The sequence below is a fragment of the Canis aureus genome, chromosome 26 (assembly GCF_053574225.1).
Source record: "Canis aureus isolate CA01 chromosome 26, VMU_Caureus_v.1.0, whole genome shotgun sequence".
Taxonomy (NCBI): domain Eukaryota; kingdom Metazoa; phylum Chordata; class Mammalia; order Carnivora; family Canidae; genus Canis; species Canis aureus.
In genome coordinates, this window is record NC_135636.1 from 21,219,479 (window position 1) to 21,235,556 (window position 16,078).

Sequence of the window (16,078 nt, forward strand, 5' to 3'; positions counted from 1 at the left end):
TTATAAGAGTAAAAAAAAATGTTCAACCACTGAGCCACCAAGGTGCCCCAGACACATTGGTTTTAATAAGAGTCCTAGAGAATACTGGATTTATATATATTTACATATATATTTATATTTATATGTATATATACTTTATATATATATATATATTTATATATAATACTGAATTAGCTTCCTCCCAGCTAATAGGGAATCCTCCGTGATTAGATCTAAATAACTCTTTACTGAGAGAGTTATAGGAAGCAGGTCTTGTTATTTGTTGGTTTGGTTGGTGGAAGGAGAGAGGGGTTTACTGAATTGGCTGGATGAGGAGAAACAGGGATTCAGGCAGTAGAGGTGGCAAAAACCATGTGCTTCCAGTCTGGGATTTCTATTTTCAGTAAACCAGATGACAAAAGAAATCTAGGGCTAAGGAAGGGGAAGAGGAGCCAATCCCCACCAAGGGAAAAATTTGTTTCTAAGTTGGGGAAACCACTGACAGAGTTTTCAGAAAGAAAAAAAAACCTATCAGAATGCCTGTTAATAAGTGACCCCTGAAAACCTAGGACCTCGTGATGTTCTAGAGTCTCAGGGGGAACGTGAAGAAGGCCCCAAAGAAGAAATTGCAGAGCTCCGCTGGCTGCCCCAGAGAAAGCCAGTGTTCCTCCATGGGAGCCCAGGTTTATCCTGTCCTTTATAACACCTTGTACTAGATCCTGTTCTCCCATGTCAATTTGTAATGTAAGTAACTTTTGTTTAACCAGTACTCTCTCAAGGAATTGTTTTATTTGGCTTTGGGGGGGTGGCAGGGGAGTTAGGTTTGTTCAGGTGTGGAAGCGATTACTTTTTGTAGATCTTTACTGAGTACCTTTGAGAGAAAAGCCTTATCGAGTGATTTAACTTACTCTCACTAAAACTACAGAATGAGGATTATAGACTCACTGGTGGACAGACAGACAGACAGTACAGGCCAATTCAGATTTTATTGGCAGCACACACACTATTTAGATTTTGTCCTTTTTTTAAGAGTTTATTTATTTATTTTAGAGAAAGAGAGCATGAGCAGGGTGAAGAGCAGAGGGAGAAGCAGGCTCCCCACTAAGCAGAGAGCCTGATGCAGGACTTGATCCCAAGACCCTAGGATTGCGACCTGAGCTGAAGGCAGACACTTAACTGACTGAGCCACCCAGGCGACCCTAGGTGTTGTCTTTAAACTGTTTGTGAAGCAGAGGTCTTTGTGGGGGGCAGGCGTTGTGGGTTTTGGTGTGTATGGTGTACATTTTTTTAGTTGTTGCATCTTGATTGCCATGTCACTTACATGCTATAAAATTCTAATGTAATGGTTGTAGTACATTCATATGGTTGTGCAACAGTCCAACTGTGAAACACTTGCATCACCCCAAAAGTTTCCTCGTACCCCATCCGTGGTCAATCCTTGCCCCCAGCCTTAGCCCACCACTGGTCTCTGCTTTCTGTCTCCAGCCCTACCTTTTCTGGAAGTTTCACATTGGTGAAATCATACAGTGTGTAAGCTTGCACATCTGGATCTTTCACTGGGCAGGTTTCTGAGGCCCCCCTGTGCTCTCACGTGCCCCAGGAGCACGCTCCTTCTTACTGCTGCACCACATCCGCTTGTGCATGAGCCCCATTTATCCGGTCACCAGTCAAGGGACACCGGAATGTTTGCAGTTTGGAGTTGTCATGAACAATGCTGTTGTGAATATTTTCACGTGTGTTCTGCTTGGGTTTGTCTGGGGAGGCTAGTGGGGCTAGCTCCTGAGGGGTGCCATGCCACCTGGCAAAGTTCCCAAAGCAAAGACAGACTTTCTTAAGGTCCTTAGACTGACAGCTCCCAGCCTGCCACACATTTCAGTTTGCATTTGTCTTGCCTTGACCGTGTCCTGAGCACTGCTGAGAGGGAACATGCCTCCATGGAAGGTTCCATTTCCCCCTGCACCTTGTAGCAGTGCTATTTACTGGTTTGGGCTTGCTGTGGATCTTTATACCCCTTATCTCACCTTTTTTCTAGTGTGTATAAGGTTAGTGCAAAAGGAAAAATAAACTAATGCTAACCAACCCGTGATAAATCTGTTTAGACAATCTATTTTTCTATTCCTCCTCCATATTTCCCTCACAGTCATTTTCTTTTTTTTCCTAAGGATATAGTAAATTGTGTACCCATGGGAGGAAAAAAATAGGAGTTATGGTTTAATGGGTACAGAGTTACAGTTTCACAAGAAACTGAAGAGAGTCCTGTAGATAGGTGGGGACAATGGTTTTTTCCTACCAATGGAAGTGTGATAAAAGAGAGGAAGAAACAATGGAATCTGTTTGGCCTCTTGAAGAGGCTCTGGAAAATATTTTGACAACAGAAGTTCTAAGTTCAGAAGCAAAATGAGCTGGGGCAGTGGAAAGATAGGTGTTTGTTTCACTTACCTGAGCAAAGTTTCTTGCATCTAATTAACAAGGAATGGCTTCAGTTATTGCAGAGTTTTTGTACTGAGAAATATAAATATGTGCCCCCGCTCCCAACCAACACACATCTATCTACCTGTTTCTTTCTTTAGTACGACGCTGTCCGAATAAACCAACTCTATGAACAAGCCAGGTGGGCCATTCTCTTAGAAGAAATTGACTGTACGGAAGAAGAAATGTTGATCTTTGCAGCACTGCAGGTATAGAAATTTCAGTACCCTTTCTCTGGAAGAAAACAAAGCAAATTTGTTTTCTGAAAGTTTCATTTTCTTCATACTGTTTTTGTTTTCTTCAAGGAAAGAACTGTGAAGGAAGCCAATTTAAATTTAAAATATTCTTCATAACCTACACAGGTGCCCCTCTTATATAAGGCATTGGTATTGTGATTCTTATGTCATCCCCCCTACCAGTTCAACCAGTGATGGCGAAGAATCAAGTTGGAACATTGGCTAACCATAGATCTCAAAATAATTCAGATTAAAATGTCATTTCCCCTTCATAGGAGGGAAATCTCTTTCCAGGAGGTGTTTGGAACTACAGGGGAGTTGTCTGCAAAAAGAGGAAAGGGCTAATGGATGCGTTTGTGTTTATAACATTTCCACAACCTCTGTTTACATTGTAGTATCACATTAGCAAACTGTCCTTGTCAGCTGAAACACAGGATTTTACAAATGAGTCTGAGGTGGATGAAGTAGAAGCAGCACTCTCTAATTTGGAAGTGACCCTAGAAGGTGGAAAAACGGACAACACTTTGGTATGAACTTCTCTGGTAACTCAGAACTGTGGCTGTGTTCTGATGGACTCTGACAAATGTAAATGAGCTCTTCTTTATCATAAATAAGAGAATATTTGACCTGATTTTGAAAAAAGAAAACATACTTGTCACAAGCTTACAGCTAACAAGAACTGACTGGCTTTTCTCAGGTCAGTTCTGGAAGGGATTGTGAGATATGTTCAGTGCTATTAATGACAGTACCTTTGTATGTATTTCTTAGGGATAAGCTGTGGCATATGAGGGAAAGACTACCACCACCAAAGGCTTTTTTTTTACTCATAGGGATTCTGGAAGTTGTCCCTTCACTCAGATCAAAGAGAACCACCCAGTCTATTGTATGGCTGGCTATGAGAATTGGAGAAGATGCTTCACAGATATAAAGCCTATTCTCTATTGACCTAGTCATGCCCCACAACTGGGCAAGGTTGACACAGTGGGGGCCTTTATTCTGGGACACCTTTTTGACTTCAGGAAGTAGACAAAAACTTTCCAGTTACACAAAAATAATACAACTATTTTATCATCTCCTTATCCATGAAATGTGGCCAAAGGGTGGCTTTATAATCGGAATGCCTCTCTTGTTTGAGTCATCTTTTGAGTGCCATACTTTTGTTTGGGATTCGTGGGAGTCACTGTTAGTTTAATCCACATTGAATTAGATAGGTGGATCTATTATAATTAGATATAAATAAGAGAAAAAAATGAATCACTATATTCTATGTATTTAATGCCTGCTTCCTTATGATTCATTTCCTTAAAATGGGAAGTTGGTGTCATGCAAAAGCAAATACTTCATACAAACTAAATGCCAAGATTCTATAGCAATTCAGAGCCTGTCTCACATTTATAGGAGACACAGGCCCCATGAAATTGGAGTTCTCTTTTGTTGACTTCCTCCACTAACTAGATATAATATTTATATACTCTGAGAATATACATATTCTCAGAATAAATGAAAAAATTCTCTCCTCCCTTCTTCAAAATTTTCATGTGATGCTAAACAATAGGCTTTTCATTTAGAAAGTAGGCACCAACCTACACTGCAGAATGAACTTTGAGCCAAGTTCCTTTTGAGAAGTTAATCAGTGAACTAGATGTAGCTAGATTTACTGGCTCTGAGACAAAATTTGTAAAATACTTTATACATAAAAGTAGTTTTTCTAAATCAGCTTTTTAACTTGAATGGTAGTGCCTGGTCACTTTTTTTCATCTCTTTTTTCATTGGTATGACACATGACACATACAGAAAAGCAGGAAAAAAATAAAACAAAAATGTACAGGTTAACAAATGTGTATTATCACCCAAATCACCACCCGAATCAAGAATGAGAACTCTGCGTGTCCCCCAGAAAGCCCTGTGTGTGCCCCATCTCACTCCTGCCCACTCACCACCTGCTGGGGCAACTACTGGAAATCTGGCTAGTATAACTGAGGAACTGAGTTTTTCATTTAATTTCATTTTAATTAATTCAGATTTTAATAACTCCATGTGGCGACTGGCTACAGTATTGGACAGTGCAGGTATAGAGTCTCAACACCACCTAATTAACTGCTTATGAAATGTTATCTATTTCTCCTTAGGAGGACATTACTGATATCCCTAAACTTGCAGATAATCTCAAGTTATTTAGGTAAGTCACCCTTAAAGGGGAAGGGAATTATTCTTAACAAAGCCTTGCAGGTAGAGAGTCCAGGAATTTAAATTGAACCTGCACTAGACAGCTTCCTGGTTCAAAGGTAAGGTAAACAAGCATGATGTCTTTGGCATCAGACAGACAATGGGCTGAATCCTAGCTTGACAACACACACTAACTAGCTAAGTTACCTTGGGCATTGTCATGTGCCTGAGCCTCAGTTTCTTGAACTATAAAATGGGGGATATACCTGCTTTTTGGTTTATTGGGGGGATTGAATAAAATAACATATATGAAGCACTGAGCATGGTACCTGGTTCATAGTAAACAGTGGTGCTCAATAAACAGTGGTGTAAACATGGCTGGTGTCAGCAGTTAGTGAACATATATGCTAGACTAGACTAGTCATCCCTGAGGCTTAAGATTTGACACCACGTGAAGGTTCTTCCATGGTTTAAAAATCAGTTGTCTCTAGAACTTTGGTGCTGGGCTTATACAGAGTAGTCAACTCGGTTTATCTACCTTTGCCTGTTAAAATGTTTCTGATAAATACCCAAGTCACATCAGATCAATCTGAAACTACTAAAAGGGCTGAAGAGTTTTTTATTTCTTGGAAAGAAAAGACTGCCACATTTGTGATGGTGCCAGGGTGTGTTAAGATGAAAAGAATAAGGCTCCTTTAAAGTTCTATCAGTTACTCAGGTCACTTTATGGCTCGTTGACTTTTCTTAACAAACAGACACTTCAGTAGGCCAGTTGGCTTGAAAAGAAACACAAGTTGTTGTTGATAACACATGATGCAAAGAAAGACTTAGAGTGAACAGTAAATAAAGTATAAATGAGAAACAAGCATCCAAAGGTAACAATTTTTTTCCCTGGGTTACTACAGGTTGCTTTTTTTTTTTTTTTTAATGTGGTCTCATACAATAGGATCCTTAATTTAGCTTTTGTGGCATAAATGGTTGCAACCATACATACTGTTATCATCAGAGCTACAGAAAAAAAACGGTAGTAATTTGAATGCACGAATACGTCCTTATAATTTTTTAATAATCAGTGTTTTTTAAAACATTTTATTTATTATTCATGAGAAACACAGAGAGAGGAGCAGAGACACAGGCAGGGGGAGAATCAGGCTCCCCGTGGGGAGCCCGATGTGGGACTCAATCCCCATCCCCCGGGATCATACCCTGAGCCAAAGGCAGACACTCAACCACTAAGCCACTCAGGTGCCCTAGTAATCATTCGATGAAGAGAATAAGTTGCCATATTCTCTGCCTAGAGGAAATCTGGCTCTTCACAAACTAAATAATGACAGTTCCCTTTATATAGATGTTTTCAGTGAAGGAGATGACATTCTGGGGTTAAGCCCTACATCCCCTTCGCTCTGGTGCGATTGCTTTGCTGAAACCCACAGAATTGTCCTCATGTTTCACAGTGGTCACTATATCTGCCAGGGTCTGAAGATGTTGACTTTAATAGATAATATAGTTCATGGAAGAAAGAAATGAAGGAGGAAGAGAAGGAGGGAAGAACTAAAGAAGAAAGGAAACAGGAAGGGGGGAAGGAGAAAGGAGACTAGAGTTCTACTCCTTCTCCTCAGCATTTGTGACCCTTAAAAACTCTTCATTTCCATTTCCTTGGGCTTCCTTTTCTTACCAGTAGAAAAGCATTGAGCTAGTCCTGTGGTTTTTAATGGATCTTTCTGTCTTTAACAGTGAAGCTCTTTTTTTCTAAACAAAATCTATTGAACTCACAATATAAACAATGGACTTTGGTTTCCAGTATCTGATCTAAATGCATCTGATCTAAGCCAAACTTCGGTCTTGCTATAAATATGTCTGAGAGCTAGATAAAGTAAAAATAGAGACCAGTGTTAAAGTGAGACTGGGAAAGTCCAGCTTGCAGGAAATACAGAGGGAATCTAAATCTACAAATGAAGCCTCCAACCCACAGAAGGATTTGGGCCACAATGTAGATTCTCATGGTTTGGGACTGGGATTTTAATCCCTGGGAGAGCTAGGAGATGAAGCTTCGGGCCTATTGTAAGGTTGTGACACAGGACTGAGGCCAATGCCTCAAGGCAGGAACTTGAAAGGGACGCCTTCTCTGTTTAACAGGGAGTATAAAAACTGTCCATCTGCCACAGGAAGCCGTAAGGAAGTTCATCCTTGCATGGGATTCTATGTGGGGAAATGAAAAGTCTCTCTGGAGAAATTGGAGCCAAGTCCTGTGCCACATGTGAATGTAGAACTAAATTTAAATGTCTTGTATGATAAGTGAATTCTGAAAAAAATAAAATAGAAACTGGCCCAGGACCACAAAACCTGTGAAGCCCTACCAAATGTAATTACAAAAATACTTGGAGGGAAGTACTCACAATCTAGCATCTATGGGTCTTCTAGAGAAAACAATAACCCCCTAAAAAATGAGCTCACAATAAAAACTACCAACCATGGGAGTTCATGAACCACCATAAAAGAAAGACAGAAGACCCAACAAACAAGAAGATTAGTAGTTTCAGTAATTCTAGGTAATAGAACAATCTGAAAAAGCCATAAAATAAGTGTTTAGAATCCTTTTTTTTTTTTTAAGACTTTATTTATTTATTCATGAGAGAGAGAGAGAGAGGCACAGAGACACAGGCAGAGAGAGGAACAGGCTCCATGCAGGGAGCCCAACACGGGACTTGATCCCAGGTCTCCAGGATCACGCCCTGGGCCAAAGGCGGCGCTAAACCGTTAAGCCACCAGGGCTGCCCAGTGTTTAGAATCCTTAAGGAGGGTGATGGGCACTAAGATGAGCACTGGTGTTAGACTATATGTTGACAAATTGAATTTAAATAAATATTTTTTAAAAAAGAATCCTTAAGGAAATTAAAAGATAAAAATCATCATCGTGAAAGAGAAGAGGCAATATTAAAAAGGAACCAAATAGAAACTCTGGAAATTAAAAACTTAGTTGTAGAAATTTAAAATTAAATAAGCGCACTGATTGTCAAGTTGAAAAACACAGTTAAGGGGCACCTGAGTGCCTCAGTGGGTTAAGCATCCAACTCCTGATTTCAGCTCAGGTCATAATCTCAGGTTTGTGAGAGCGAGCCCCAACTCAGGCTCAACATTGAGCGTGGAGCCTGCTTAAGATTCTCTCTCCCTCTCCTTCTACCCCTCCTCTCACTCACACAAGTATGCACTCTCAAAAAAAATTAAAATAAGTTATAAAAATAAAAACTCAGTTGAATAAAGAACACAAAAAGGTAGAAATGGAAAATGCTATAGGTAGGATGAAAAGTTTCAATGTACATCTACTAGGAGTTCTAGAGAGAAACATGGAAGACAGGCAAGTATTCAAAAAAGAAAACTTGGGATCCCTGGGTGGCGCAGCGGTTTGGCGCCTGCCTTTGGTCCAGGGCGCGATCCTGGAGACTCGGGATCGAATCCCACGTCGGGCTCCCGGTGCATGGAGCCTGCTTCTCCCTCTGCCTATGTCTCTGCCTCTCTCTCTCTCTGTGTGTGTGTGACTATCATAAATAAATAAAAATTAAAAAAAAAAAAGAAAAAAAAAGAAAACTTAAGAATATTTCATAATTGTTGAAGACAAAAATCCTTAAACTCAGGAAATGTAAATCCCAAGCAAAATAAACCACCATAAATGAACATCTTACTAAGGCCAACCATTGATCAGAGAAAGTCTTTAGATCAGAGAGAAAAGACAGATTTCCTAGCAAGGAAAAGCAGTTAAGTGGGAGCAGAGTTCTTGTTGGCTAGGAAATCTCTTGAAAGTATGAAGAGAAAATCACAGTCAATCTAGAACTTTCTGCCCAACCAGCCTTTCAAGATTCTACATTATGCAAACCCATAAATATAAACCAGACAAGATACAATCCTACTACCAAATTACATACTTCATGAAAAGAATGATTTATGTCCAAACTGTAAGGTGTGACCACTGTTGGAGAGATTACTTTTGGAGTAAATAAAACGGCTCCATTAGAGGATTACAGGGAGAGAAGCCACACATAAAATTCATTCATTGCTTCATTCACAGGTAAGTTAGTATAGGCAAGGAGGCAAGTTACTGTAGCAAAGACGTCCCAGGCCGATTTACACAATGTGCTGTATGGGAGATTATCACTGAGATTCATGTTATAAATACAAGACACCCAAAATACAGTGGAATCTTCATGATACTTCAGAAAAAGAGAGTGACCATGAAAATCTTTGATCTCCCTAAGACACCCTGGTTATCACATGGAAAAATACCTGGAATATGCACTTCTTGTTTTTTCAAAAGAACGTGTTCCAAATTTATGACCTGTCTGTGATGGCAAGTGGCCGTCAGTGGTAAACCTCTGAGTGCTTTCAAAAGAATAAATACTCAACCTCTCCTTTAAGAAATTGTGAAATGAGTGAGAATCTAATTGGTATTTGAAAGAGACTAATGGTGTGAAGAGAGCATTTTAAAAGCACTTATTTGGAAATGTTTCCATTGTCACAGTGTTGCCAATAATGATACTGCCTACTAAAACAATATTCTCTTGCCTTAAATTTTGATTACATTTGTCCTTTAAGCTGTGAATCTGCTCAAAAGGTGGGGGAAGTGGAATTGTTGAAAACCATAGGCCCCAAAGGCATCACTTAGACCAAGTCACCAAGCTGGGGCTTAACACCTAACTAATTGCAATTTCAGCTTCCCCCGGAAATTAGTCTTAACCAGTCAGAAGGAAATTTTCTGATCAGCACCAATGAGGTCATTTGTCTCTTGGGCCCTCCATCTCCCAAAAGATGAGGTAATCCCCTAATAAGACCTCCTGCCCTTCCCCACAAGGAAGGTGACCTTGCCTGAACCTGTCCTTTCTTTTGCAAATAACTTTCTCACCCCACCTTCCTTCCTATGACAACCTTCCAATTTGTACCACTCACTCCTCAGAGCTCCCCTCTACTTGCCAGATGGGATACTGCCCAATTTATGAATCACTTAATAAAGCCAATTAGATCTTCAAAGTTTAAAAAATAATAAAATAAAACAAGGTTGTCAGCATACCTTTGAAACTTGGAAACGGTTTTTCTGTGTTAAACATCATCTAAATGAAGCAATCCTGTATTTGAAACCCACTTATTAAAAATATAAAAATGCAACCTATTCTGATTGATTTGCATAAGTGAGTGATTGACACTGGGGAAAATGGAACTCAGTAGCTTTGTTCTAACAAAAAACCCCAGAACTAGGTAGATGGCATCATACAATGGACATTGTGATTTCATGAGCATAGCCAACAGCATACTTCCTCATCTGGGGCTTATGTCACTGAGTAACAACCTCCCTTTTTGAACCAAATTGAACTTTTCATATTCATTTTTAATTTCTATATTTATATAGGTTTTACATATATATTGCAAATGTTACACAGAAATAATTATAAATATGTTAGGGGATGGGTATTTATTATTGTCACATAATACATATGAGTAACATTATATATTAAAATATTCAAAATATTTTAAAGATGAGGTGTACCCAGTTTTATTTTGGAGATTACTGGCCTCGGGAATCACCTTAGGAAAGCTTACTTAAAATGCAGGACCCTAGGCTGTAACCTGGACCTGCTAATTATGAGTCTCTGGGACTAGGGCCATGCTTGGGTATGGCTAACAAGCTCTGATGAACCACCAGAGTTTGAGAACCTTCATTCTAGAAAATAAGGTCTGACGCCTTAGCAGAACATTCAGATTCCCACCCTGGCCCTACCCTTATTGTGCCATCCCTGTCTCCATCATCCCTGATCCCCATCATCAGTCACAGAAAAGCACCCCCCCCATTTCCATTGCTCAGCACAGTGCCCAGTATGAGAAACAGTGTTCAAGAAGTGTTTGACCCAATTCTTATTCACAGAGTGCCCAGCTCTGACTTACCTTACATTTTGTATATTCAGTTACCACCTTCTGAAATTTCTCTTCCCTTTTCCTGCAGTCAAATTCTTATCCATCCTTCATTCTCTGTTTAAATGCTATATCCTCTGTAACTCACCATGCTACACATCCTTGTCATGTGACTTGGTGTATTTTTTTTTAGTTAATGTGTGCATTTCCCTCTTGACCTTATGGACTCCATTAAGATTCAAATGACTGCCTCATTCTGGATATATCACGCTCCATCCAGCCACCTTCTCCACTTCTTCCCCAACCCTGTCCTGCCCCAGCCTCTGCAACATGGAATAGGAGCAATCATCATTAGCTTTGGGAATGAATGGAAGCAGCCTGAAAGATGAACTAAACTGGGAGACGATAGCAGGGGGAATCTTTCAATATTCTTGAAGTCTAGTTGAAATGGAGATGAAGAGTTTCATTCTTAATTCTGGATAGAAATATTTAAATACCTAGGACTAAACCGAGATCTTACTATCTTTTGATTCTAGGCTTGTATTTAGATTTTATTTTGAAAATACTAAAAAAAAAAAAAAAGAAAGAAAATACTATTAATTTTGGAGAATCTGAATCTGATTCTTAGACAAATAACCTTCTAAATATGTTCCTTAGAATGATCATAACTACAACTTTCAACATGACAAATATTATTTAAATGCAGGGGTTTTCTAAATCCTGGTAATATTAACTGCATATGATGTTTTACAATTTTATTCTATACTTTTTATGTAACACACTGGTTTTTAAATGAACATCTTCTCCCTTATACATGTGTTAAGGACAATGCATTTTTAGCTAAGAAAAGTCTAGGACTGACATGTTAAAAAAACTTGCCCCAAATTATGTACGAGTGGGGTTAAAAATAGGCTTCCTCTCTTTCTCGTTCTCAAATGCAGAAATCCACTGCTCTAGCATAAGATACCTTGATTCATCCCCACAGCCAGGACTGCTCCATGGAACCATGGACAACGTGTATTATCTTTTCTCTGCCCAGCTGTATTCCCTTTCCTACTCCCCAGCTCTCTCATGTTTTCTATTTTGAATGACCCAACACTTGTCATTGGCACCACCAACCCAGAGTACAAAGTGTTCTGGCCCCCACAGATATCACTTTTGGAGATCTTCCCCCAAAACATTTTTTAGTAACAGTAGAATCTACATAGATTATTAGCTGTTGGTTTTTGTGATTTCCATGATTCACTGGGAATTCTCTGGTTATTTCTCTTAAGGATCAAGAGGAAACTATAGAAAAGGTTGCTTACTTTTAGATCTAGTTTTTATGCCTGGTACTTTGAAAGCTGTGCTGTCCATATGGACAGCTTTTTCAGATCCAAAAAGAATACTGAAATTACAGAGATCCTCAGATTCATGGATGTTTCAATAATCATAATAATAATAATTTATTGAGCACTTCAGTTATGCCAGATCCTGTGATAAGCACTTTCAGAGATTACCTCTTCTCATCCTCACAGAAACCCTGTGAGTTGGAGGCTGGTACTATCCCCATCACACAGAGGCAATACACATGGCCCAAGCAGATGACGTGTCTTCCCCAAGGTCACATATTAGGCAGTAGCAAAGCCAAAGTGGTTTGAATCCTGAGATTCTGCATTAACTTCTACATCTCTTATTAAAAACCTCACTTTTAGTTTTTAGAAGTGAGTTCACAATTTAAAAATTACTTTCAAAAATAAAGAGTATGTTGTTTGAATAGCTTTCTAGAGCATCTTGATCCCCTTGAAATCTGCAGTGTGTCCCTACATTTCTGGATGCCTTCTAGATGTTAAAATGCTTACTGTACTTTAATTTGCAGGCCCAAGAAGCTAATGCTAAAGGCTTTCAAACAATATTGGTTCATCTTTAAAGACACATCTATAGCCTACTTTAAAAATAAGGAACTTGAGCAAGGAGAACCAATAGAAAAACTAAATCTTAGAGGTAAGAAAGTCCTATGTATGGGTATGGCTTGTCATGACCCAACCAAGACCCAATGAAGCAGGGCTTACTTCCAGAGGAACCTCTCAATTTCATTGGTATCCACATGGCAGCCTGCCTGCAGATCCTCTTCCCCACGGAGCATGGACCTGAAATGTGGTGCAATAACTGTGATTATTTGCCTTCTGCTGTCCCTTCTTCCCCCGTATGTCCAAGTCTACAAAGTGGTGGTAATTGGTGTCATCCATGTAGTACATGAGGCATTGTAGGGTCTGGTCTAAATTCCAGAATGGTTATATTTAATTCAATGTCACTTTAGTTTCCATTCTAATTTCTGAAAGTGGCTATGAGTGTACTGGTAACACCATCAACTGAAATATTTAGCTAACCAGTGCACTCAATTCCCTTATCATTGTGACAGTAAGAGAATTCCCTCTGCTTTGGTTTATTTAAAAGTTCATATTCATCACTCCATGTTACTATGAGTTAGCATAGCCAAATTGATCTGAAAAATGAATTCAATTGATGACATATTTAAGAAAACCACAACAGAAAATATTTTTTTGTTATCCAAGCGAATTGTTCATGAGTCTTATTTAGTTATCCTTTAATTAATGTTGTCTGCTTGCTTCTCAATTTTTCAGAGGAGAACCAAATCTGAAGGGCTTATGTTCAAAGTGTTTCTTTTAGATGCACATCTGATTTACATAACAGATTTCTCAGAAATTGGTCTTGTCCCTGCCTTTTATCATCCAGGCTGTGAAGTTGTGCCAGATGTCAATGTAGCAGGGAGAAAATTTGGAATCAAGTTACTAATCCCGGTTGCTGATGGTATGAATGAAGTGTATCTGAGATGTGACCATGTAAGTAAAATCACAAAAATGCTAAGTCCTTTCCCCTTTATTGAGCCTAAGGACAAACCAGCTGAGATGTTGTCTCAAATCAGAGCACTCATCAGTCAGCTGTTGCTTTGTAACAAACAACCACAAAATCAAATGACCTATATCAATAAACATTTGTCTCCGAAACACAGGTGGGTAGGCTGGGGCTTGGATGATCCAGCCTAGTGTCACCTGGACAGACCTGCTTCTAGCAGTAGGTCTGACTAGGCCTTCTGGAAGTAAAGCTCACTGCACTTATTCTGGGTGCCAGACTGCCTGGGGATGCTCTGCTCATAGTGATGGCAGAAATGCGAGAGAGGAACTACAAATATGGAAGACCTCCTAAAGCTTGGGCTTGCAAGTAGTACACTGTTATTTCCACCCACATTCTTTTGGCTGAAGTCCATGGTGGGGCTCAAAGTCAAGAGGTAGGAAATTACACTCTGGCTCCAATGAGACAGATTGTAAAATTACATGGCAAAAAGTGTGAATACCAGGAAGATGAAGACTGATACCAGTAATTCAGTGTACCATACCTGCTGTTGCTCTTTAGAATTCCACTCTTTAAATGCATCCCCTCTGCTTCTAGGACTACTCCTCTTGGCTCCCCTAGGCAAAGAATGAACACAAACATTACAGAGCAATAGAGGCCACCACTGACTGGTTCAGAGCCCATCAGTGGACCTGATTTCTGCTTTGGAATTAGAATCTTTACTAAGGTTAGGTCAGGGTAGACATAATATGAGAAATCAGTTAATGATTTTTTGCCTCTTTTCCTTCTGTAATAGAGATCAGACATGACGTGAAAATGGAAATATGTATCAAGGAGGGCTGTCAGGTAGTTTGGGTTTTCACCTTTCTGTGTGCCATGCACTCCTGTGTCCTCAGTTCATCTTTCAATGCCAAGTTCCCAGCATGGAATTTATGACAACTGACATTCCTATTCTCTAGCCCCTTAGTGTAGAGAAACTCAACACAGGACTCAAAAGCTTTTGCTGGGTGTTAAATTAGGTGATTGACAGCCACTTAAAACATGTGCCCCTTCACATCTTTCCTTGCTTGGTAGGTGACAGTTTTGTATATTGTAGAGATGAAAGCCCACGTCCTGTTCTGTTCACAGCCGGGTGGCTTTGCATTTGAATTTGTGTCTCAGCCCCCTGATGTTTGCTGCAGGAGAATCAGTATGCCCAGTGGATGGCTGCCTGCATTCTGGCATCGAAGGGCAAAACCATGGCAGACAGCTCCTATCAGCCAGAGGTCCTCAACATCCTTTCATTTCTGAGGATGAAAAACCGAAACGTGTCATCTCAGGTGGCTTCCAATCTTGAAAGCATGGACATGAACCCTGAATGTTTCGTGTCACCTAGATGTGCAAAAAAACAGAAGTCTAAGCAGGTACTGCTAAATCTTGTTGGAGCAATGGTTTGCAGTAAATTCTGTATTTTCTGAAGTAAAATGAATTAAAATGATCAAGGCCACCATCATGCAAAATCGGCTGATGGGGATTTTTGACTCTGGACTCGGTATTAGACGATGTTAAGAAATCATCATTCGTTTTGTTAGAGCAGACTACATTTTGTTAGAGCTAACTGAACATGGCAGTATTCCCAGGCTTCATTACAATTACTTAGTCCCCATAAATTAAAAATTTTAATTATACTTCCATTCAAGGGGGTTAGGAGTTATGCAAATGAACTGGTATAAGTAGAACCATTGTCCACAGACCCTATACAGATCCCAGAAACAAGACCTAGAACTCTCCATCTCCATGAACCTTAGAAGTTTAGGTGTTGGCTGGTGTTGCTCCTTCTTCTCCCCAGCGATTTACGTCTTTTATAGTAGGACAGAGAGGAACAGAGGATGAATGAATGGAAATGAATTGTCTTCATAGAGTTACAGTTGGGCCTTGCATTTATTTTTCTCACTGGGGGTCTGAGTTAAAGGGATGATTATAGTATAGTACGTGTATGCTAAGGATGGTTCAGTGTCTACCACTTCTTCTTAGCTGGCAGCCCGGATTCTAGAAGCCCACCAGAATGTGGCCCAGATGCCACTGGTCGAAGCCAAACTGAGGTTCATCCAGGCGTGGCAATCACTACCTGAATTTGGCCTCACCTACTACCTTGTCAGGTGATTACAATGTTCACTTGCCTCTCTCACTTTGTGTGTTTCTAAGTGCCTTTCTTGGACCCCAATTTATTCTCAGTCTAGAATGTAGAACTCTTTTTAATTTTAGAATACTGTCCTCTGGGGCACCTGGGTGGCTCAGTCGGCCTTTGACTCAGGCCACAATCACAGGTCCTGGGATCAAGCCCCACATCCGGCTCCCTGCTCAGCAGGGAGTCTTCTTCTCCCTCTCCCTCTACTTCTCCCTGCAGCTTGTGTTCTCTATCACTATCTTAAATAAATAAATAAAATCTTAAAAAAAAAAAAAAAAACTGGTCTCTCACAAATGGCCCAAACACATTGGCT

At 39.9% G+C, this 16,078-nt stretch overlaps 1 protein-coding gene and 1 long non-coding RNA gene across 3 annotated transcripts in view; one reads left to right on the plus strand and one right to left on the minus strand.

The window, feature by feature from the left end:
• FERMT1 (FERM domain containing kindlin 1) overlaps positions 1–16,078 on the plus strand; it is a 36,539-nt gene that overhangs the window by 15,215 nt on the left and 5,246 nt on the right. For both annotated transcript variants that reach the window (XM_077872253.1, XM_077872254.1), the window contains 7 exons: positions 2,550–2,657; positions 3,080–3,211; positions 4,814–4,863; positions 12,604–12,728; positions 13,482–13,588; positions 14,780–15,001; positions 15,612–15,736. In XM_077872253.1, coding sequence (XP_077728379.1) covers positions 2,550–2,657; positions 3,080–3,211; positions 4,814–4,863; positions 12,604–12,728; positions 13,482–13,588; positions 14,780–15,001; positions 15,612–15,736 — 869 coding nt within the window. The remainder of the gene's footprint in view (positions 1–2,549; positions 2,658–3,079; positions 3,212–4,813; positions 4,864–12,603; positions 12,729–13,481; positions 13,589–14,779; positions 15,002–15,611; positions 15,737–16,078) is intronic.
• Positions 1–16,078, minus strand: part of LOC144297981 (uncharacterized) — a 40,815-nt gene that overhangs the window by 12,098 nt on the left and 12,639 nt on the right. Inside the window, exons 2-3 of the long non-coding RNA XR_013364995.1 lie at positions 14,143–14,215; positions 12,797–12,874 (exon numbers count right to left, since the gene is read on the minus strand). This is a non-coding gene — a long non-coding RNA (uncharacterized LOC144297981). The remainder of the gene's footprint in view (positions 1–12,796; positions 12,875–14,142; positions 14,216–16,078) is intronic.